This window comes from Vidua macroura, chromosome 11 (genome assembly GCF_024509145.1).
Source record: "Vidua macroura isolate BioBank_ID:100142 chromosome 11, ASM2450914v1, whole genome shotgun sequence".
Taxonomy (NCBI): Eukaryota; Metazoa; Chordata; class Aves; order Passeriformes; family Viduidae; genus Vidua; species Vidua macroura.
Genome location: NC_071581.1, coordinates 2,848,909 through 2,873,935, shown reverse-complemented (window position 1 = coordinate 2,873,935; position 25,027 = coordinate 2,848,909). Strand labels below are relative to the sequence as shown.

The window sequence follows — 25,027 nt, the reverse complement described above, 5'->3', positions numbered from 1 at the left end:
CTATGTTTCCACTACATTTAATATATGGAATACGGAAAAAACTTTGAGTCTATTGATACGAGAGATTTATCATCAAGAGAAACAGACACAAATTATTTAAGCCAGCGATTTGGTATCCACTTTGAACCAAGGCCTTAGAGTTAGTCTAGTTCTGGACATTTTTCACATCCCACCACAATTTGCTGTGACATTATGTGACATATGACATTATGTGAATCACTTTGTCAAGGGGCCTTTGGTGGTTCCCCCAAATGCTCTTCATCTTGCTCTTAGCTCAGCACACGCTCTTCGCCCCGATGCACTCGCACCCTTTCTCTTCAAGTTTCCTCTTGTGGCTCCTGCTCTCCTCCTACCCGAGGCTGCTGGAAGCCCCCTCATCCTCAGACTCCACAATCATGAGGTCGTCCTGCTCCTGCTCAGTGCACGATCTCTTGGCCCCCACGCACTCACAGCCCTTCTCCAGCTTCCTCTTGCGGCTCTTGCTCTCCACATCATCAGCGTTGCTGGAAGTACCTTCGTCCTCAGAGTCAACAATCACCACGTCTTCCTGCTCTGGAGCTGCAAAAGAGGTGTTTGGGACTCAAATGGATCCTGCAATGGATCCAGTCTACTCTCAAACCAGTTTCCCTACGTAAAAATTGGAGCGTTCTTTATCCACATTCTTTGCCATGCAACTGCAAGAGTGTCACCGTTGAGTCAGAAATGACACTGATGAATGAGTGCATGCACACTCCATGCATTCTCAGAAGGTTAATAATAATTTTATTAGGAACCCATTCCTTTCTATACTCTAGTTCACTACAGGTGGACCTGACTGGTCCTTTAATAAAACATCATCACCATTGGTTAATTAAGAAACCACCCTTTTGGTAAACATCCTTATGGGAAAACAGCTTGTTAAAAAACACCTGTGGACTGTTTACAATCCTTTCTCTCCAGCTCCCTCAGACCAATTCATGGGAAAGCTTATCTAGCTTTCTCTTTCTCTGACCAGACTGCCACAGCCACACAAGTGTATCTTAAATGTCCCTGAAATTACTATAAAATATGGTTTTCACAGTGGTATTCCTTCTTCACTACAGGTGTGGAAAATACTGCAATAAGCCAAAAAAATGGGAAATGCATTAGTTAGCAGGACTTTTTTTTTTTTGCATGTACAAAGCAGAAGAATTGCTGCTCTCTGCAGCAGTTGTTGGGAAAAGAAGTTTTGCACACACCAAGCTCTAGAGCAGCCTTTCCTTTCCCTACTGCACTCAGCAGAATGCCAGGAGAGGCCACATTCCAGGAGAGAGAAGTCTCAAAGAGAGGGAGAAGGTGAAGGGTGAGCAGACTTACAGAGCTAAAGGATAACAGTGGTAGTATGAAAAAGGGGAGAACCAAATGTGAACTTTCAAGACATCTAGTGGATTTTGTTTGGTCTTAAACTCAAATTCACTGTAAAAACTATTAATTACGTTAAATTATGCAATTTTTAATACAATTCAGAGGAAATTTTAGCAATACTCTTAAAATTTAGTTTTCCCTCAAACAGGAGGCAATGGACTACATACTTTGCATCTTAAATCTGTGCACGTATCTTACAGGCAAAGGAACACCAGGTAAATAACAATTTCAAGGTGTATGTACTATAAACTTCTGTGGTTTTTGTGCTCTTTGTAAAAATTGTAAATATACGTTTTTCTATTTAGTATTAGTTATATACAGAGGCAACTTAAATGCCTTTTACTGTGTATTGGCCAAGTTATATCACCCAACGGAAAACTTTTAACAGGACTGCACTAGAGAAAGACTGTTTTGTTTAATATTGATTACTGTTGATTACCTGTTGATGTTGAGGGTTGTGCTCCATCATCACTACCATTGCTAATGTTCCTGGATGTTGGTTCTGATGGTTTAGGGCCAATTCTTTCAGGGGTATCACCAACAACTTCAAATTCTACATCTTTTTCTAGATCTTCACTGCAGAAAAACACACGTGCTTTTAAACAGCCAGAAAATAAAATCCTGTCTTTTACACAAAAAAACCCATTCAAGTATTAGAGCACCCTGCATCTGTGACAGAATGAGAAAACATACCGAAAAAGAGGGAAGTCCTGTTCAATCCTCGTTTATAATTTATGCTTTGTCTGTTCCTAAACCCTATTCCAGCCAGTGCTACAAACTCCAAATGCTTAGAAATGAGAAAAACCACTGCCTGAGCTTACCTTTCTATCTTAACAGCACAGCCCTACTTGCACTGAACATGCAGTTTGAGTTTCTGTGTATGTCTATTACTTACCTGGGGTAAATACACACCCCAGCGAGCTCAGAGGGACTTCTGAACACAGGTAGTCAGGCAGAGGATCTATTATCCTAGCAGGCTGGGGTTTTTTTGCCTTTCTAAATGTAAGGGTTTTTTTTTAAATGCCAGTTTCTTGCTTGTTGGTTGTCCCAAAGATTAATTTGTTTTTGCAATGTATTCTTATGTTGTGTAACAACAAATTACTGAAATAAACCTCTTTCAGTTGTTGTTGTAAAAAACAAAACCCCATAAAACAAGACTACAACAAAATAGACACAAAACAAAACCAAACAAACGACTTAATTTCATAAAAAATAACCATTCCTCTTTTGCCTCTATATTTCCTTTCAGCAGCTTCATCTTTGAACTTCATTAATGTATTTAAATTGTGAGTGAAAAACTCCCCGTGGAACGATTCTGTGTATATACACAAAATATCTCTATTTCAGAATCCTTACCTATGAAGCACATTGATTAACAGAGTATAGTCCTGGAGGAAATCATCTGCTTGTAGTCGAGTGCCATTTCGAATTCCAAAGTCTGATAATTTCCTGTGGTTATTTGCTACAAAAACAGTAAAAACCTGCAGTGTAAAGAGCTATTTATAGAAAGATCTTTACACCTGAATAAATATGGAGTACTCCAGAACTTTTATGTAGGAACACAGGATTAACACATGTTAGCTATATTTAAATTAAAAGCTGATATTTAAGCCTATTAGGAGTTAAAGCTGCTTATGATGTTTATTTACTCCTCATGCCATCACGTTCAAGCACTTCACAATTACTGCATTTGGGACCATTTTGGAGATGCTTTCTGTCATCATGAACAGAGCACTGTCTACAAGCCAGCAAATGCAGGGGGCTTGCAGGCAGGTATCTATTCCTGAAAGGAATCCTGACACCCCAGCTGAGCAGTGCTGTGTGCAGGCAAGCTGAGCAGCACATGCAGCTTGCACACAATACCCCTGGCTATCCTCAAGCCACTCAAAACACTTGCAAACCCAGTCCTCTTCAAATACTTGTCCACAGGGTGAGCACTGCAACATCTGCTATACACCTACTCTGTAGAGTCTCTTCCAAGGGTTTATGTACTCTTATCCCAAACCCTCAGGAGCATACATACCTTCTGTTTCACCTTCTTCTGAAGAGATCAGGATAGTTCCCTTTCCATCATCTATTTGTACATCTGGTGCTACCATAGCAAATTTTTCCTTCAGTATCTGAAAATACAAATATATTAAAATATATTCGATCTCTGACTTAAAAAGATTTATTAAAAAAAGAACCCTTAATTATGTTGATTTAATTATTCTGGCTCATTTTCAGGCATCTACTGAAAGCCTATACTTTTTTGTTCATTTCCACAAACAAAATTATTATATTTTTGAGGTCTGATACTTAGAGGTTCATATAAGCTAGAAACTTTTTTAGAATACTTCATAAAATGACAGAATTACAAATCAATTGTGACAACTGTAATGTAGCTACTGAACTTTCAACTGAAATGCAAATTTTGTTTTTATGCTCTCAGATATGAATAGGCTTTAAAACCACCAAAATTCACAAAATGCAAACATTCTTTCACAAGACATAGAACACACATGGGCAAGAAGCATATTGGCTAATCATATCCTCTTGTAGCTGAGAGAAATGTAGAGTAAATATAAATAGGAGATGCTAGGTCAAAATATACTGTATATATTGTATAGTATACTATACATATATACTATACTATACTATACATATATAATATACAGCAAATACCTAATTTTAATAATTTGCAGTATTAGATTCAAAATGAAAGCTGTAACTGTAGCTCAAGATTTACCTTATCCTGGAGTGTCAACACAGTAACTTTGTGTGTGTTAAGTTTCACAGTCACTTCTGGCTTACTTGCACATACATAACAATTGGGATTTGGTGGATCCAAAGCACAAGGAACCAATAGCTTCTTCCTGGGATTTGGCTGCTTGTTCAGAAAAATCTTGAGGACAGACAAGAGGAAATCAGGTTATTCTGTAGTTACCAGCATGTCTAAAGCCTGTTTTCCTGCAGATTTCTTGTCCTGGTCTGACAGGCTGTCCTCTTTCCTAATCCTCTCTGCTGTGCCTGCTGAGCAGGAGTCTCACACAACCAGTGCAGCCCGTGCTGACTGAGCATCTCCTGCCAACAGCTCTAACACCAAACAACCACACTGCAAGGGATGGCAGCCTGCTTCTCTCTCACATCCAGCAGCAAATTTTTATTAACTCATAGGAATGTATTGCTCCTTAAGACCTGCACTTCTCTCTTCATTGTGACTGAAAGTTCCCAGCATATTCAGAATCTACTGAAGCAACAAGTGAGGGACAGTAAAACTACACAATAGTGAAAAAATGTTAAATGTAACTTTAAAACAAATAATAAATAGCAAGAAAGCAAAAGTATTTTATTCCCACTTACCGTTCTACACTGATCTATTTTCCCCGATAAAATCTTCAAACCCTCCAGCACTATCAGCCCAGCTATCACTGCATTGGTAGTAGCTATAGCTGGGATAATATTTCCTGCCATTGCTGCAAAACAAACCAGTATGCAGATTTTTAACAGCAGACGAAAACAAGAAGATTGCACTTAAATAAAACAATGTTACATTTTATCCTTACACTTGATATCAAATTTGCTCTTCATATTCATTCCAAAAACATGCATCCTGAGGTTTGCAGCAGCAGTGACAAAATCCATGGCAGAAGGGTCATCCTAAAAAGAAGTTAATACAAGAAGCATTTAAAAATCAGATTACTCATTGGAATGAGTTTGCAACACATGCTTCCTAAGACCATAAAAAACAGAATTTAAAAAAAAAATTCTGTACAAAATTCCATTTCAAAGTCAATATGCTTCCTCTTTCAGATGATGTACTCAGAGCAGTAGTACTTTAAATACTAACTACAGTTTCTAAACATGTATTTTAGTAGCAAATTAGTATATGCATACTAATAAAATGCCTTGTACATTATAAAAATGTTTAAATCCTAAGTCTTACAATGTTTCAAACATTTTCTACATTGAATTTTAACTCTGCATCAGTTTCAAACACTGGGTGTTTTAGAGAGAAGTATTTGTACTATTAGTCATAGCAATATTTTAATATTTTGCCCCCCCCCCCCCCATTTACAGACTACTTTTTCTTGTGTCGAATGACAACTGACTGGAAGTGACTGGAAGTGTATGGGGATAAAAGAGAAAATTACTGTCTTCTTCAACAGAACTTGTATTGCATACCCATCATCAGCTGATTGCTCATAACCTCAGTAAAACCCCAGCTACTGACACCTGGCTAAGAGCATGTTTTGGAGACAGATAAGAAGAGAAAAATGAAGTTGCATTATTTAAATATTTTAAAAAATCAAAACACAACAAATACTTGTGAATTTGTGCTTTTAGGAGCTGGAGAATTTGTTGAATTAAGTTATTCACACCAGCAGTTAATCCTTACCCTCAGTGAGTTACACAATATAGTGTTTAAAGAATATATATGTTTACATATGGAAACTGTTTCCATAAGGTGCCAGATAGTTTTGTTCTAAGTAGTATCATTTTGGAAGGAAACTGAATTAGCTCAACTAATACTTGTATTACACACGTAGAGTTTATAAATGGCAAACTAACCTTATCCCATATAAGTGCTTCTCCATCAGCCTTCTCAGCCAGGTGAAGACTCAGGGTTTTAACACTCTTTGAAAACAGGTCTGCATAGCTCCTGACATTGAGAACCTGCTGATCCTTCAGCACTGCAGAGCTCTCATTCTGCTGGTCAGGTATTTTTTGCTCTTTGGGGAAAAAGAGAAAAAAAGTAAGATCAGGAATATTTGTAAGTTCCACAGAAGTTCTCTCAAATAACTTTCCAATTTCAGCAGAATTCAGTATTTTCCAAATTGAAGAACAATATCCTTAACCTACAGCAGCCCAAACATTTTATAACAAATCTGCATTTAAAACTGCAACTATAGCTATGATATCATAAACATGCACAAATTACAGCAAACGTAAATTTTCAATCAAACAACTTTCAGAGATAAATCTTATAAGTGCTTACAGTAAGGTGTCCTAGAATAAACTGACATAATTTGGTTAAATGTGTATTTTCTACAGCCAATACTGAGCATCTAAAACAACAACTGCAAAACAGTCTTAGAAAAAGCGTTGTCTATATACAGAAAAATTTGAAATCTTCATGAAGTGTAAAGAATTAGTATGTTCATTATCAGATCTCAACTGTGGCAGTAAAAAAATGTACATATCACAGAGATGCATTAATAAAAAGCAGGTATTATTTACAAATGTACAGTAGAAGGAGGGACAGTTACCTTGCTTTTGTACCTCAGCCCAGTCCAATGGCACTGGAGGCTTTCTTTTCCTCCACAGCTTATCCATTGTCAGCAGATATCTAATGTCATCTTTGAAAAGCTAGGAAATATGAAAAAAAAAAAAATCAAATGAAAGGGGGGGAAAAAAGACACTGAAAAATCAGCATTACATTGATGAGGTTTTGATTTTCTCCTTGACAGTATTTTCAACTACATAAAAACAGATTCTACAATCTTATTCCCTACTCTCTAACACTCACTGCATAGAGCAGATATAGCTCTGATTAATCTGGGGATGAGTAAAGTGAAAAATAAAGAAACAGTAGCTCTAACAGTGGTTTACCTGTCTACTGAAGCCACCCCTACAGTTCTTTGTATGCCCTCTCTGAGACAAGTGAATGAACATGCCAATGAATTTCCAAAGAAGTTATTACTATCTATGAACATTACATTCAAGCTCATTTCCTCTATTTATCCACTTTCAGTATTTAGAACAAAAACTCCTAAATCAGTTTGTTTTTTCTTATGCCAGAGCCTGATAATGCACAGATGACTGACAGCTTTTAGGTCCTCAGTTTGGCTCTGATTATGCCCAGTGCAATTCCAGAGGTCCTTTCCCATTAAAAGTAATTGCAATGGAGTTTTGTCTGCACAGAGTGGCCAGGCTGCTGCAGCCATCTCCACAGATGCAGATGGAATCCTTAAAACAAGCAAATGTTGCAAGAGACCAACACAACAGCAAAACTGGTGGATGTCACAACACAATCACATAATTGATGGCTAGCATTAAATGTCCAAGCTCGAGTTTGATTTAACCTTACAGCACCTCATACATTTCAAATAAAGACATTTATGTGGGGTAAAGAAGATACCTTAGTAAAAAGTTTAACTGGATCATAGCCAGTGGATTTAGCCCACTCCTTAGTTGAAACACGTTTAATCTCACCATCTTCATTGGATGCTAGTGCTCTGGCTTCTGCTTCTGCTGGCTCCCCTATTAACAAAGTGGCAACCAATATTTTAAATAAAAAAAAAAAAAAAGAAAAAAAAAATAGAAAAAAAAAATAAAAAAAGAAAATAAAAAAAAGAATCCCATCCAAATATTACCCCCAGAGTAAATTACCAAAATTATGCAGGTAGCATAAAATGGCTTTATTGCACCTGACAAAAGCTGAATTAGGCACAGTGTGCTTGCTCCTCTTTGCCTCTGAAACTGCAACTCACAGATTTAACTTGGTATCACCCGACTCCTTTATTGGCAGAAAAATGAACAATTGCTTCCCACTAATTTTCTCCACATAATATTGCTACTTCAGAAATGTCTTAACACCCCCTTGTATAGTCTCTTTTCTGGCTAAAGAGTCTTAGTTTGGTTGGGATTTGAAAACAATCAACAGCAACAAAAAAAATCAGTTTCCTATCTCTGTTTCTTTTTAAACGAACAAATCCTCTATAAAGATGCTAATAATTTTCTTTCTTTCCCAGTCATATCCAACAATTGCTATCAAGATTTCTAATAATCAGGTTGATGTTTTTACAGAACTATCTATTAACGTCTTGACTAACTCATTGAGAAAAATCAACTCAGAGAGCAGCACTTTATGCGTAAATTTGGGAATGTTTCCCCCCTTTCACCAATGCATCATTTGCATTATTTCATATTTATCTGCCTCATCTATCATTGCCCAGTCATTCTGTTCTGTGAAGCTTTCTACTACTTTTTGCAGTTAGTCCTCATCTTTTTTACTCTGAGTGACTTTGCCTAATCATCTGTGCTGAACAATACACATCTCCCATCTGAGATTCCTCTAATCACCATTTATCTTTATCATTCAAGTAGTTTATCCACTTCAGGATCTTCAGCCTTTTTTTGTCCCCTTGGCTGTTTATGTCCCTCAGGTTCCACTCAACAGTTTTTGGATCTGCCCCCTGGACATTCAGAACAGCCTAAACCAGACACACTCTGCACAGGCTTGCTGATTCCTTCCACAAACCCACAGAACCGTGCTGGGCATGACTTCCCTTATAAATGTTGCATTAACTCTCCCCTGGATGTCCTGGTTTGGGCTGGGAAAGAGTTCATTTTCTTTCTAGTAGGTGATCTGGTGCTGTGGTTGGGATTCTGCATGAGAATAATGTTGGTAACACACTGCTGATGTTTCAGCTGTTGCCAAGAGGTTACTCCAAGTTAAGGACTTTTCAGTTTCCTGTGCTCTGCCAGTGAGCAGGAGCACAAGGAGCTGGGACGGAGCAGAGCCAGGACAGCTGACCTGAACTGGCCACAGGGATATTCCAGACCTCAGAACATCCTACTCAGCACATAAACTGGGGGAGTTGGCTGGGAGGGGCTGATCTCAGCCTGGGGACTGGCTGAGCATCCACTGGCCAGCAGGCAGTCAGCAACTGCGTCACTTGTTTGTCTGGAGTTTTATTTCCCCTCTCTTTATTCCAGTTATGATCAATAGTATAACATATTTGTTTCCATTATTAGCTGTTCTTACCCCAGCCTGTGAGGTTCACTTTTTGTGTGGCTCTCCCTGCTCTGGGCAGGGCAATGAGCGAGAGCTGTGCGGTGCCGAGCTGCCAGCTGGGGTCAAACCTGGACACTGCCACCCCCGTGTGACTGCAGCCCCTGACCATGGGCAGTCTGTCACTGCAGACACCGGGCTCCAGCTCAGCACTCCTGTAACTGCCCTGCTGTCCTTACTTCAATAAGTGGCATTGCATTTGCTACCTGTCAACTACTTCAGCAGCCATTGTTTGAAGTGACTTTATATCGCCACTCTTTTTAAGACTCATCTATTTCATTCTGCACTTCCTGTAGGAACAATCTGTCCAGTGATTACTATCTGATGTTCAAAGAATTTGAAGAGTCGGAGGATCCTCTAAGCTCCCCCTCCCAAGTCCATTCATCTATCAAAGGATCCAAAAGAAGCAACCAACAATGATGCTTATTCACCTCATAATAACTATGATTACTGTCCTTACAGAAAAATACTGAGTAGCTATAAAAATATAACTCAAAATGGACATATTTCCTATGCAGATTAATGCTAAAGTGTTGCAGCCTAGAAGAGCTCACACACAATTCCTGAAGTTCCTTGCAAACCCTCAGCTAGGAGTGGGAAATGCAGAGTGACTACAAGTATCACTCAGTACTCTGTTCAAAATAAAAGCCTCCCAGAGGCCAGAAACAGAATCTTCCTTAAAGAAAATTGATCTGAACTCTCTAACCTTAAGAAATGTACAGAAAGGAGTTGTAATCTCTGAAACAGAACATTTCAGCAACAGGGTAAGCCACCAGCTTATATCACACTCACAGGCAGCTTCAGGATCAGCTCTGTCAGGTGAGACTTCTTGATCAGCATCTTCTTCTCCAAACAACTGGCTATATAACAATTAAGAACAACAACAGCATATGTGGTTAAAGAGTCATATATTTGCTAATGATTCTTTTATGATCATTTTATGATTCTTGCTTTCAGACAGATTGCCACTTCATACATTGCTTTTTAAAATGCTGAGATTCATCACAGGTGGACTTACATGGACAACACAAAATGCCCAATACAAAAATGAATTCAGCAAAACAGTTTTCTGTATAACTCACTCAGTAGCTCACCCAATATTCAGCCTAATATTTACACTGCAGTACTAAATGCATTTTTAGAACCTCTGGGATATCCAAGATTCCAACAAACTTGTTAAAACATGCATTAAACTGAAAAATGTGCTTACTTCATACAAAGATGAAGAATAAAGCAACCTCAACCTACACTGCTGTGCCAAACTACTCTGCCAGATTTTTTGTGCTATTAGAGCAAGGCCTCAATACGAATCAACCTTCCATCTTTATAACCACCCCAGAACCCAGGTCAAGGAACTGGAGGTTTTCACCATAATCCATCTAAATCAATTTAAAATGAATTAAAAATCCATTATAATAATTTTTTAAAGTGTGTCAATTTTCTTTCTTTCTCTGTATGTTTAGAAACCAAAAGAATGAACCACAGTACCTGTTTCTTTAAAAAAGTCACTTACTTGAACAAATACTTGGCCCACACAATGCAATGGATAGGCTCTGAGGGCGTATTTCGGATTGTGCAGCCTGGGAAAGTTTTCTGAGTTGGTTTAGGCTGACATTCATAGCATTCTGTCACTCCCTGGTGAAAAATGAAGCATTTACTTGTCACTCTGAGAAGGCTACTGATCGTTTGGGCTATTAACGGATGAACTGCAACTCTATCTCCAAACACCCACTCCCTGTTGTCTAAAATAGCCAATGACAAGAGTGACACCCCACCTAACCTTTTTGATAACAGTTACTTGTCCAAGGTAGCCTGCAGTTCCACTCTCTATAAGAGGAATATCAGCGGCCAGACACATCCTGTTCACATGGTTACGGGCAGCTGCAAATCAAGAGGGTTTAAAAGAAAAAAATTGAATAGTTAAGAAAAAAAAAGTTTTCCATCTCCAAATTCAAACTAGCATCGTATGAACTTATCTTTAATATACCTTGTTTCTCTATAGAGCACTACACCATTTTCACAAAGCCCAGTTTCCCATTCTCACAAGATACATGGACATTAATAAACACAGCAAACTCAGCTGACTACAGCTACACCGTACCCAGCAGTTCCCATGGAGCAGCAATTAACAGTGCACATTTCCTTTCAGGACACCTGCAGAAGCACTAACCACCCCTTCAAGTTTCTAGCAAAGCACACGAGGCTTAGTCCAACTGCAGATGGGTTAGGAGGATACTTGTTATTCGAACAACACTGCAGCAAGGAACAAGCAATATCTGCAATATAAAATCGTAGTGGAAACTTCACCTCTGTTATCCAGAGCATTCATAACCAACGTAAACTGGCGGAAGAACTCTACGTTATAGTCAGGGCTATGGAAAACAAAAACAACATTTCAAATGGCACATCCAACTGTTGGTTATTACTGCACAACAGAAACTCTACACATGCAACCGATGTTCGTGTGATAAATGACACATCTTATCAATTTAGCTACTCTTTAACTGCCCCATTTGTCTTCTGCCCACTTTAAAGCTGGGTGAAAGCATGAATTTTATGCTGCTGGAAGGAAGCTACTGCAATTAGTACTAATTTGACCAATGAAACGAGCAGACAAGGGAAAGTGATTAAACTACTCTGACCTAATGAGCAAATTGGCTGAGCTGTGGTAACTGACCTTAAAAACCATCAGCTGTAGCTAAAACATGCACACTGTAATTACCACAGCTCATCAGACTGTGCGTAATTCATTGTGCTGTGTTAGCTCCATTGGTTTGACTGTGTGGCCATACCCTGAGGAGCCAGCACATGGGACCTTAAATCCTGACACTTCAGTTATCTTTATGTTGCATTCTTCTGACTTAAAGAAGAAGGTGGATGAGAAGAGAGAGAAAAGAGGAAACAGGATTAACAGTTTCAGGAGGAGGATGCAGTGAGTCAGTGTTTCACTGGCTAATAGCAACATCAGAATTCAAACCTCCATGGTACAGAATATTCATTTTTTTAGAAACTGGGGCAAATATAAATGAAAACATGGGGAACTGCTAATGGAACTCTACATAATCTTGTACTCTACTTACTCATTGGTTGCAGATCATAAAGACTAAATTTCACCAGCTTGGGGCATATATAAATGACAGTTACCTCCACACACACAAAAGACTTAATTTTTTAAATCACAGACTCAAGAGTCACATGTCTCTTAATTTAATTATTGCTCAAGACATGAGGACATCCTTACAGAGTAGAAAGTCATATGGCAAATGTTGCCAATAAAATGAAAAACAGACACAAACAAATAACTACAGCTTACTACCAGAGCTTAAAACCCATGCAAAAGCCACACTCCCACTCAAGTGTGTGGTAGTTCACATTTACAGCTACTTCTCCTTACTGAGGAAGCTTTGTAAAATACCTTAAAGCACACCATTATAGCATTTAAATAACACAGTACTTGCAAATCAAACATGTAATTAGAGCTTAAAACCAAACATACTTCATGATGCTATCATGGTAAGCTATAATATTAGCTTCTGGACAAAACTGTAACACGCTTTCCTTGGCAACCTAGAAACAAAACAAAAAAAAAAAGAAAACAAAAAAAAGACTTATTATTTCTTCCTTCCTTCTGAAAGACAGACTTGATACCAGCTGTGTATCGAGTAAGTTGACTACCTTAAGAGATTTAAATACTTTAATAATGAAATGTTGTGGATAGCCATGATCAGCCAACCAACACTTACCTCCTCCCAGCAGAAAATAAATTGTGACATGCTTCTAGCACTATCCATAAAATAATACTGAGTAATGAGGCTTGAGCTTTGACTTTTTCCTCACCTGTGATTTTGATCTTCCAACATGTTTCTTCTGAAACAGAAACTGTCTGTTGAGATTGCTGACATCAATAGTATCCAAATCAATCTATAAACACACAAGAGAGGCATTTTACTTTCATAGGAAAAAAAGGAACAAAACCATTAACACAGTTTGAAGAAAAGACAGTTGGCCAAAATGCAGAAACTTTACAGACCCCTTCTCGGACCTTTCAGGTGTCACATCAGACCTACAGCAACTGAAGAGGCACAAGTGGTCACCTAATTATCTTCAGGAATCCACACGTTATCAATGATTGCTGACCATGACAAAAGTGCAGGGCTACATGAGAACAAACTTTCTGCAGAGAGCCCCTGCTGAAAATGCACCCCCACAGCAGCGAGCAGAAAGTCAACACCAATGCTTCTGCTTGCGCAGGATGAAGATTTTAGCAGCAATTCCTGAGGAGCACAGCACAAGCTCAGGTGGGAAAATGCAGAAATCCATCGAGACAGGTCCAGCCAGCCTCTCCCTGCACCGCCCACCCTGAGCCCTGGCTCCTGCTTCCCCCAGGCCCAGGAAAGGCTGCTCCAAACCAACTGGTCCTTCCACTTTACAGAGCATGGCTTTAAGCACCTGAATCAGTAAATCAAGGGCTGCACAGCCATCTTACACACACACTGCAGGGGAAAAGCTTTTACTGCCTGTCCCCAGGACTAACTGCCTAAGTGCACATTAACAAATTGTGAAGTCCACTGATAAAAATAGAAATCAAATCACACAATCAAAATGTTTAAAAACATACAGCACAGAGCACAAAGGATGCCATGACTGCAATTCCCCTAACAGCTGTTTCTATTTATTATTATATACACAGTCATAGCCTAAATTCCAGTATCTTTAGCCCCCACAAGAATTAACAAGATTTAACCACAACTTTGACATTTATTCCTAGCTTTGTTACCACTACTTTTTGTGCAATTAAAGTTTCTTTGATCAACAACTCTTCTTAGAAGTCTTCTCCCATCTTTAACATTTTAATGAGGAGAGTGAGAGTTTTTCTGAGCTATTTCAGAGATATATGAAATATTTCTCCCAAATTCCCCCAGGTAATGCTGAAATACTCAGCACAGCAGCACGTTCAGCTACCCAGAGAGCACTCTCAGACTGACTGTGCAGTGTGAAGTTTAAATGTGATGTACTCAGAGTGTTGTCACACGCTTCTGACTTCATTAACCAAACCTGAATTACGAAAAAAAGCATGGTACACACTCAGTGAACATCCTCTGCATGAGAGATCTAAACCCCAGGATTAATCACCTCTTCTCTGAAGGGAATATTTTCAATTGAAGGACTAAGTTTTAACATACTAAAAACTGCAATAGCTACAGAGTTTTATTTAAACAGTTAAAAAAAAAAACACCAGTGGATATAAAGCAAACAAAAGATACAACATTTTGAAAATATATTATAGAGCTGTTAAACATTCCTACCACTGTATCACAGTAACTACCCATGGCCTTGTCTCTTTTCATGAAAATAGTATTTGCATCATTCACATTTCTACCTCTGTTCCTTCCTCAAAAGACACACACAGAAAGCTTGCTCAGTCCAAAGCCAGAAAGCCCAAGAACTTCAAGGGAAAACAATAAAGTGCAAAACTCTGTTAAAACCTTCACTACCTAGAAAGCTTTGACTATTTCAACTGGAGAGGATGACAAGCAACATCAGCTCCTGCTGAGAACAAGAATTACAGCATTAAAGGGAGCAAAGAGAGTTCTCCAGAGAGAAAACCTGAAACCACTAGACCTCAACAGAAGCTTCAGTCTACCTAAGAATGATGAGAATTTAACAGCTCACTTATCAGACAACTACACTGTTCCCATTTTGGTAACCTGGAAGAAAAGGCATCATAGCTTAACAACATTTACTCATGTTCTTAATTCAGACCTGGATCCTGAAAAAACATAGTTTTGTTCTTCATTCATAGGGCAAGGGTATGCCTTTCAACACTATACATAAGTCATATTAGTTAGTTGTCTGGTATTCAAAACTACTGATTTTATTTTAGTATTCATATTATTTTAAAGAAATCACAACTTACTTATAAAAAGTATTTTCAGACGTTCAAGTTTGTTAATATTTAATAACCGAGGAAAATTCAACAATATCACAAATGTTGACAAAACCAATTTATTTTGTAAATAGCAAATTCCCTCTTTGTGTAACAAGTCTTCTTTTGCGCTCACCCTGTCTTGTACCCACCGGTTCCCTATGTTATCAAAACATTATGTCTTGCATAAAACACTGCCAGCAACTGCCAACTGTCATATGAAGATAGACCCAACATGTATTGAAGTTAATGGAGCTCCCCCAAGTCATCCTGGAAAGGCAAAGCCAACCCCCAAACTATAACAAGGGAAACAATAAGCACACCCCGATGAGATTTATGCCTAATGACTAAGTGGAAAATCAGGAGCTTTAAGCTCTGCTATAATGGACTGCAGGAATACATAACTGACACAGCAAAGTAGGGGGGGAAAAAGAGAGCACCAGTGCCAAAAAGGCTTCCACTCCTCTGCAGTTATTTATTTCCCTGGTGCAATGTTCAAATTGGATAGCTCTCAAACCAAAAGGAAAATTTGGAATTAAACATATTCTACAAGTTTAAAAAGCATTCCAGTAGGAAAGCCCAAGCTGTAAGAATAACAAGGGAAACCAGTAACTGTTTTCTTCTAGAAGCTGATACGATTTTAGATATGAGCTGCTCTGCTCCACAAGTCTGACTGCAGACCCAAACTCCTCACAACCTGTCACTCAAAACTCTCAGATGGGACTCCTGGGCACGCCAGTAAAAAGGTACTGAAGGAAACAGACCTATGCTCTAGCTGGATTTAAAACCATATGCTCTTCTTTACTACAATAAGAAGCCAATAAGGGTCTGGACACCAGGCAATCATAGTTTCACCAACAGTATTTCTCTCTACCTCTTTTTCATTACTGCTCTCTCACATCTGCCCCTCCCGTACGCATTCACAGATTAATATCTGGAAGCAAAAGTGAAAGCACGAGCCCGCGGGAAGCGCCCGCACTGACGGCTTTACAGCCCGGGCTCTGAAAGCACAGTTCACCTCTCCCGGGGGTTTCTCCTGCAATTCATCACCGGCCCATCACCCCCAGCACGGGCAAAGGCGGCACTCGGCAAAACTAAAGACTTTCAGGATATCGCCGGGCAGCAAGCGCGGCACAGCGCGGCCTCCCGGGCGGTTCCATCCGCGGGCTCGCGGAGATGCACGGCCTTGCCAGGAAGGCGGCCTGACCTCGGCGGGGGAAGGAGGAGCTCCCGCGCCCGGCGGGAGCCCGGGCTGAGGGGGGGCGGCGATGGCGCGCAGGCCTCGGCCCCTTTGTGGCGCCCCGGCCCGGCGGCCCCGCGGCGGCTTTGGCGGGCCCGGGCGCTCTGAAACCGCGCGCACACCGCGGCGGCGGAGCGGCCCCGCCGGCACCGCGCCTCCGCCGAGCGGCACCCGCGGCCCCGGGCTCGGCCTCCCCCCGCCCGCCCCGGAGCGCCCCGGCCCCCTCCCCGGCATCGACCCGCACCACGTAAATGCTGCTGAAGCCGGTGAGCACCAGGTTCTTGAGCAGCTCGCAGCCGATGCCGCCGGCCCCCACCACCAGGACCCGCGCCTGGGACACGGCCTGGGCCAGCTCGGGGCGCAGCGGCCCCGACAGCGCCGCCGCCATGACGGACACGGCGGCGGCTCCGCGCGCCTCCTCACGGGCCCGCCGGGGCAGAGCGCCGCCCGCGCGCGCGCAGCGCCCCCTGCCGCCCCGGAGGAGCCCGCGCTGCCCGGGAAAGCCGCGGCGGGGCGGGGCCGGAGAGCCGCGGGTTCGAGCCCCGCTGCCGCCGGACAGGCCCCGCACTCCGGGTGCAACAGGAGATTCTTAGTTGTTGTGCTAATTTTTAATACATTTATAGTTCAAATATACATATTTAATATATTTATATGTTTAAGATTTTTTAATAATAAAATATTATTATAAAGAGAGCTCAAGTAGGATTTGGACAATGTTCCCAAGCACACAGTGGGAGTTGTGAGGTGTCCTGAGCAGGGCCAAGTCTCAAAGATCCTGATGGGTCCCCCTCCAACTCAGTATATTCTATGGTATTTTTAATATATTTATTTATAATGTATTTTTATTTTTATATTTATTTTTATGACTTCACCTAAGTGAACTAACTTGCCTCCAGAAGTTGACATGGTAAGCTACAGTACTTCCTTAAAAACACAGTTTTGCCCGCATTCCATCACTCATGTGTCATTTCCTCTCCTGTCCACCTCCCTTATTTGAAATCCACACTTTTAGTGCATTAATTTATGTTGCAGCATTAAACCTGTACAGAATGCTCTAAGGCAACTCAAATTATTTTCCTTCAACCAGTGAAGATACTGCAGTTCAGCCTAAGCCAACAGGGAAGGCACAGGAGAATGCAGATAGTTTTAACTAAGGCTGCACAATCCCCCTGCACCTGTGAGAACACAAGGGTTAACTCACCCCTGCACCTTCTCCCCACACAAACCCATGGCACTGCCACAGCTCATTCTACCACACAAATGGAATCTTTCTTTCACTGGAAAAACACAGGAAAGCTTCATGTTGGAAGGCTGCAGAGACAGCAAGGCAATTCAGCCACTCCCCTCCTGATTTCCAATCTGAGGACAAACCAAAGCAGAATTGCTTTCTAAAATCAGGCTGGCATTTAGTTGTCCACTGCTAAGGGAGAACTCTAAAAACTGCATTCTAAGTGGCTGATGGATACTAATAGTATATAGGAAAGGTTTTCTCCTTTATTTCTTTCCCAAATGCTAAGAGTAACTAGAGCTGTGAAACAATCTCTACACTTCAGTTTCCATGTGTAACCGAAGTATGCAAATTTTGCCACCACATTTCAGAGGCATGCTACTATCTTTCAATCAGTTATTCTTGGAAATAAGCACAATGACATCAAACAAATTTAATTTTTTACCACATCTGAGGAAAATTCTGTTATGTAATTACACACTAGTAGTAAAAGAAACCAAAACACCCCAGACTTTTGATCTACACAGAGAAATACAATTTATTTAAAAAATCTCTGATCTGGGTCTTCTTGTACAAAAAGAAATTCTTCAAGAGGAGTTTGATGATTTGTCGGCCAACAGCTTCTCTCACATGTGTAAACTATAACAGTTCCAAATTCCACTGACAGATCTAAAAACAAAGCAACACAGGTACATAAGGGTATGAAAAGTGACATAATCAGGGATTAGTGCTTACCACTAGACTTCAGTCTTTGCACAAATTAATTCAGTCTCCTCTGTAAACAGCATTTTCTAACGTTAAACATTTTAAAGGCAGCCCAATCAGAATTTTCAAAGGGATTTTTAAGTGTCTGCAATCTTATCTCACAGTATTTATTATCTTTCAAGGCCTCCTTTAAGAGGCAATAAAGACAAATACTCCCACGGCCATGGAATTATCCCTACTGCAGTTATTAAAGTTCACTAGTAAACAACTCAAGCTGTAATCAGAGAGTCTCCATGAAGAAGAATTCTCCCTTTGGTCACTGAAATCTGTAATGGAGACAGCAGATTCTTTGAACTGTGGTTAAGCAGCTGGAAACAACTGTGGGTAGCTGGAAACAACTCAAATTGCAGTTCACTGCACTTTCCCAAAAAGGAGACTGTTAGAAATATTGATTCAGGCAAGCCAAGCACCTGAGTCACTCTGGAGCATGCTGACCAGTGTGGGCATCAGCTGGAACTCAAACACTCTGCTGCTTCCACAGGTACTGCAGGCTGGAATAGCCTGGTCCAGGTTGGCTGGAGGACACGTGATGAATAAAGGCTGGCCACCCCAAGAGTATCTGAGAGAAGACAGGGAGGAAGAAATGATCATTTTTAAAATATCTAAATTTGATAGGAAATCTTACGTGTCGGCAACAGTGTTCAGGAGTTGCTGAAATATCTGAACCTGCTTCAAGTAAAAAACATGGTTGTGAGTCAGAAGCTTCAAAGGAGTCATGAACCAAAAAATAAAGACAGGGAGGGTAGATTAACTTGGTAGGTTAATGCTTGGAAAATCTTAAGGAAAGAGCTGGATTTAGAGGAGACAAATGCTTTGAATGGACACCTCCAAAATATGCTGTACCAGAATAATTTCATTAAGTAAACTACACTTTCCTGAAAAATGGAATCCTAAATGGTAGCAATAAAAGATAAAATTAAACAAGATTTAACACCAAATTGGTCCCAAAACCACTGTAGCCATGGCTCAGAAGTGATGGTTAATTTGTAAGAGCTATCAGAGCTTCACAGCCAGCAAGAAACAAAGACCAAGGATGGTTTCCACTGACTGCCAAGCAGGAGATTCTGTGCTCTGCAGGCAGGGGAAATGGGAGTCTAAGAGCACACTGAGAGTCCCCAGGGAGGGCAAAGGGAGGCCAGGGAAAGATTGTAACCAGGGACAGCCCAGGGAGCACCAAAGCTGATATTTTAGAGGAATGGCAAATTCAAAAGAGCACAATACTGCAAAGTGACAGATCCAGTGAAAAGCTGTCTGAAAATGCTACTTGCACTCTGCTTGAGAAAATCTCCTGTATAACCTTTGACAATTAATGAAAGTTTCTCATGTTTCTTTTCTGTCTAAGCAGCCACTTGGACTTTTAACTCCTCATCAAAAAGGGCCCAGTTAGTTCCACCTAGTACCAGAAAATTGGTGAATAAAAGCCCTGTGACTGCACTGAGACAGCCTGACCAGACAGGCAGCAATGGACTCCCTGGAACAGTTGGTGTGATCCATGAAAACCTGTATTTTCTGGTACTATGAATGACTTATGATTTACTCTTTGCTATACTCCCATCCAGAATTAACTCCTCTCTCAGGAAGAGCAGCTACTCTGAGGTTACACCTGCTTCTGCTCTAGGAAAACCAGCAGATTTACAAGACCTGAAGACTGCTGAGTGCTGAGCCACAATGACCTGCAGCCCTGGGGCTTTAAAATAAGAAATTCCTTGCAGGACAGACATTAGAAATTCCAAATAGATCACAAAATTACAGAGGTGCAGATAGCCTTGGAAATGTATCAAAAAAGCATACCACTGTGTTACACTTACACCTCAACACTGTGTCTTGGAAACCTCTGTGCCTGGATTTCAGTGAGGTTTCAAAAACATATTTCCAATTAAAGAATTTATTTTGATGTATCAACCATCCATGCCAATGATTTGTATCTCCCTGTTACAACCAGATTATCAACATACCTTAGAATCTGTTCAGGACATACAGATATTCTTTTCATGAATTTATGGAATGTATGGTCCCAGTTTTTGACTTCACTCTTCTCGTATTTTTCATTACCATCTTCACCTGCATAACTGTATGAAAACAAGAAACAAACTGTCCAGTAAGGTTTTCAATATGACATAAATGTTTTAAATAAGAAATAGTTACTATAAACACAAATTATCCTAAATACATGAAAAAAAGATATACAAGCTAAGAGAAAATTCCTGTTAGAGATTGCAAGTGAACATTTTGCTTCTAGTTCTTTGGTTTCTGGTGACTTACAATTACTAACAGTGTTTGCAACTATCACATGGGACTCAAATCCGCCAGATACCTGCTGTATTCCATCAAAAACCACAATAATTTCTCAAACATTTCTGTGCTTTTATAATTATGATGTTGTTTTTTTCAATTTTGAATCAAGCATAGTTAAAGTCCTACAATTTTATAAAGGTCATTCAAAATCAGCAGGACCACCACTGCTGAGAAGCCTTCTATGCAGATTCCACAGCTGACAGCAGCTTTAGCTAGAAACAAATTCAATGCTGTCCACAATCCAGGCACAAGTGGCTGAAAGTCCTCACTGTGACCCCCTAAGTTAAATATTTTACTAAGAAAATATTTTCAGTAACCACGCTCAACAACTGTTCTTCAGGCAACCTTTACTAAACCTTCAGGTGTCTTGCACTCAGCCAGCTCTCTAGCCAAAATGCCTAAAAAATTAAACTCCCTAAAATGCAACTGAAATGTAAGAAAAGCTTTAGCCCTGTAAAGAAAAAAGGGTGAAATGTCACAATATAAAGTCATGCTATTTGGCACAGATCTTGTATCAGAGATTAACCGTCCATTGCACCACCTGGAGCCCATGAACACTGCTCAGTCCCTCAGAAACAGCTGAGCTGAAACCATCTTTGAGTAACTGCAGATTTGGCAGCTCTGGGCACACTCTTCTGTCCTTCCTGCACAGCACCCCAACGGTTCCTAAAGGAGCTTCCAGACAACATCATTCAGGTTTAGTGAGAGGCCCATTTAGAGTCTCAGTCAGCAGACAGGAAACCACACAATTCCTTCTGTTTCACCATGAAATCCAGACCTGTTCTCACCTTTCTGACATCATCTGTTCCAAGTCAACACACTCTCTCTGCTGATACTCCTTCAGTAGCTTATCTGCATGATCTGTATCAAGGAAACCCATGTAGTCTTCCTCATCCACAACATTAATGTAGAAGGGCTGGAACACAGGAGCTGAACCAGCCACTGCCATCACCATGTCCTCACTGGCTGCAGGATGGCTGTCCTGGGCACCCGGGCCATGGGCAGGCTCTGACAGGTGGAGCTGCTGGAGCTGGGATGCACACTCCACCTCACTGCTCACAGCTTCCTTTAGGCCAAGCAGCTCAAGGGAAGCACATGTAGGAGCCTCTGCTCCATCACAGGCTCCCCAGTCATCTGCATCTTCACACCAGTCCTTTGCAGCAAAGTTTGATTCTTGTTTCTGAGAATCAAATAAAAAAGAGGAAGAGATCATCCAAGGTCTGCCACCCTGATGCACTTCAAATACAGCTTCTCACAGATGGGAAGACTCAGACCTTAACCTAAAGCTCAATGTTACTCACCTACTCTCCTCACCATGGTACTTCCCAACACACCCACGTTTCCTTCCCACACCAGCAGTTATGGCAAAAACACCTCACACAGGAGAATCTGAGCAGGAATTCATCAGCCCTTTGAGTGGCCCTTGTGGCTCCTGCTGCCATGCCCTGGATGTGGCACAGCCCCTGCCAGCTGCGGGGGCAGCTCCAGCTGAAGCAGCTTACTGCACTCAACAGGAATTCTGCACCCAAAGGGCAGAACACACAAGGAAATAATAATAACACCACCATCATTTTACCACAGTAAAAGCCCATTTACCGCAGGCCAAGATTCCACATTGCAAATGCACCAACTGAATAAACCCTCCCCGCCCACCTCCACTTGTTTGGTGCCACTCTACTCTTCCAACCTGCTTTAGCCAACAGGTCGTTTTTCCTCACAAGTATATTAATGAGTCACATTAATTCAAAAGCTTTAAATTTAAAGACAACAATTTAAAACAGAAGACAATGAAAACAGGTTAAAGATCCAAACCTAAACAGTATGGCCCAATCCACCTGAAGTTGAAAAATAAAGTTTCGTCAGCTGAACTAACTAAAATATTAAGTATCAGTTTTGGCCATACAGCCAGACTGCAATATCCCCTTTAAAACCAGCCTGGCATAGATCACAAACAGTAGCTTAAATACTATTTAACTGTCTTATAGTAAACAGTGTAGCGCAGTGACAAAAACTCCGTGCCCACGACTTCTCCACACAGCCACAGAACGTGACTGGAAACCATCACAGAGTGCAGCTTCCGGAGGAAGGTCACAGTTATTTAAACGAGGAGAGGCAAGGTGTGCAACTCATTCGGCTGAGCTGCGGCTGAGCTGCGGCTCCGGGGCAGAGCGTCCCCGCTGCAGCCCCGGCCCAGCCGGGCGGGCAGAGCTGAGCTGTACCTGTTGGGCGCCGAGAGCTCGGGTGTGTTTGTCCTGGGCCTGCGAGTAGTGGGAGCGCAGCACCTTCCAGCTTCCATGTGCCGGGCAAAGAGAAACACAGCGTGAGGGGACAACTGACCACCGGCAGGAACAACAACAATAGCGGTAAGCGACGCGCCCCGCGCTCACCTGCGGGCGGCTCCCGGGCAGCGCGGCGCGGCGCAGGCGAACACGTGGAGGGCGCGGTGCGCGGGGCCGCGCTCCAGCGGGCAGTACACCTGCACCAGCAGCAGCAGCGCCCGCCCGCACCGCGCGCACCGCGGCGGGCCCGCCCGCACGGCCGGCACCCAGTCCTGCAATACCGACAACCCCGCTCAGGCCCGGCCGGGGCCGCCCCGCGCCCCGGCCGGGCCCCGCCAGCCCCGGCCCGCCCCGGCCCTACCGCGGTGCCGCCCAGCTTGTTGGTGGCCCACGCCGGGAGCGGCCCGGCCGGGCCCGGCCCCGCCATGGCGGCGTCGCGCAGCCCCAGCAGCACGGGCGGCCCGCCCGCCATGGCCTCGACGCGCGCGCCTGCGTGCGCGCGCCTAACCCGCCGTGCGCGCGCTCGCCCGACCGCCGCGCGCGCCCGCGGGCCGGGCGTTCCCCTCACGGCGGCTCCGTCCCCGCTCCCGGCCCGGCAGGGGCGAGGCGCAGAGCCCCGGACGGGAGACGCGGGGCTGGCCCCGAACCGGCCCTTCCCTGCCGGAGTCCCGGCACTGATTCACCCACACCTCTGCGCTTAAAGGCACTGGACGGGAAATCCACGAAGTGAGCAGCACGACCGGCAAAACTTTCCACTCTTTACACCTTTTAGCAAACAAAGATAGGAATGTGCATTGGTTACAAGGTACGTGGTTCCCTCATTAATTAGTATTCTCTCTTCTGTTGGTTAATGAGTCTCTCGCTCCTCCTGCTAATTGCTGCCACGCTCTCCCTTTCTCCTCCTTTGGCTCGGTGCTTTCCTGAGGGCTGCTCCAGGAGCTGGTGCTCCTGACCTGCCCCTGCCGGAATTCCCCTTTACCCACTCGGAGCTGATTCCACAGAGTTGCTGAGTTGCCTAGATTTGTTTCTTCCTTATCTGGGGGTTCTGCCTAATGTCCCCGTGGCCCCTGAATTCTGCATTCCTCGAGTATCGGTGGAAATCCTTCTCCCCGAGCCCTTCTCCCCAGGGCTGAGATCATTGGAACACGTCCAGCCCCAAACCTCAACAGGGCAATTCTGCTGGCCAGGAATTTGTGTTTCTAACAGCTGGACATCACCTAGAGCTTGTTGGCCGCTCTGTTTCACAGATTAAATCTCCCTCCTTGTTGATCGGGTTTGCAAGTTACAAAGATCAGACAGCAAAGAACATCCTAGCTCAATTAAAGTTTACATATTTTGCAATTGGCAACAAGATGATCTGAGAAGCAGGACTGGCACAGAACAAACATACTTGGTGACCACCTTGGAAAGGCAATCATAGTAATTATGGACAAGAGAAATAAACTTCAAAAAAAGATTAAGGCTTTTATTGACGGAATGTGAAAAACAGAACAGCAGCAGTGCTTGCTGAATAGTATCAGTAAATATAGTGCTAACAATTTCTTCAACTATAGGTGCAGCTGGGCATCTGAACCAAGTGACCATGAATACTAAAGCCATGAAATAAAATGAGGTTTGGAACATAATGGAAGTATCTGCTCTTTAAACGTAGCCTATTCACTGTGGCCATGGTGTTATTCCTTTCTCAGCTCTTTGACAGTGTACCAGTCTTTATATTTGGGGTTTGAAATCCAGAGATGGACAGAACACTTCCTCTCACACAGTCAGAAACTACTTTGTTATCATGTGTGCCTAATAAGAGACCTCCCTTCTACCCAGGAGTTACACTTATGGCTTTGCATTCCCAAAGACACAGCATTTCTTCCGTCTTGTTAGGATAATGATTTTTGTGAATGTACAGGGACAGACACATTGATCCAACAAACACACCACTAATGGACAGAAAGGCTGTGTCAGACCAAGACAAGGGAAGGGGTAAGAAATGTGTGACAGAACTGGCAGTATGGTTGCTGCAATGTTACTAATTGCCACAACTGGTGTTTTTCACAAGTTATGGAAAATGCAGAAAAGGGGGTGGCCAGGGTAGTGCAGATGACACTGCTTGAGATCCACAGGTGTGCAAAAGCAAGTGAAG

General features: G+C 42.3%; 2 protein-coding genes across 3 annotated transcripts; both read right to left on the bottom strand.

Moving 5' to 3' along the window:
* Window positions 1-206: 206 nt before the first annotated feature.
* UBA2 (ubiquitin like modifier activating enzyme 2) lies at window positions 207-16,730 on the bottom strand. 2 transcript variants are annotated; one of them, XM_053987435.1, is made up of 17 exons: window positions 16,571-16,730; window positions 12,998-13,081; window positions 12,657-12,727; window positions 11,468-11,532; window positions 10,941-11,041; window positions 10,674-10,795; window positions 9,953-10,020; window positions 7,505-7,626; window positions 6,633-6,732; window positions 5,935-6,095; window positions 4,929-5,022; window positions 4,726-4,838; window positions 4,112-4,267; window positions 3,407-3,503; window positions 2,740-2,845; window positions 1,823-1,959; window positions 207-558 (listed from the first exon to the last, which is right to left on the bottom strand). In XM_053987435.1, the coding sequence occupies exons 1-17, from the start codon at window positions 16,712-16,714 to the stop codon at window positions 350-352; spliced, it is 1,950 nt and encodes a 649-aa protein (XP_053843410.1). In that variant the 5' UTR covers window positions 16,715-16,730; the 3' UTR covers window positions 207-349. The 2 variants fall into 2 exon arrangements, with proteins under 2 accessions (XP_053843410.1, XP_053843411.1); XM_053987436.1 differs by lacking the exon at window positions 16,571-16,730 and adding an exon at window positions 16,105-16,143.
* Window positions 16,731-18,066: 1,336 nt separating this feature from the next.
* PDCD2L (programmed cell death 2 like) lies at window positions 18,067-23,365 on the bottom strand. Its single transcript, XM_053987197.1, has 7 exons — window positions 23,255-23,365; window positions 23,002-23,165; window positions 22,834-22,903; window positions 21,403-21,794; window positions 20,275-20,388; window positions 18,730-18,878; window positions 18,067-18,223 (listed from the first exon to the last, which is right to left on the bottom strand). Exons 1-7 carry the CDS (start codon window positions 23,363-23,365, stop codon window positions 18,093-18,095), a joined length of 1,131 nt encoding a protein of 376 aa, XP_053843172.1. The 3' UTR covers window positions 18,067-18,092.
* Window positions 23,366-25,027: the final 1,662 nt, after the last annotated feature.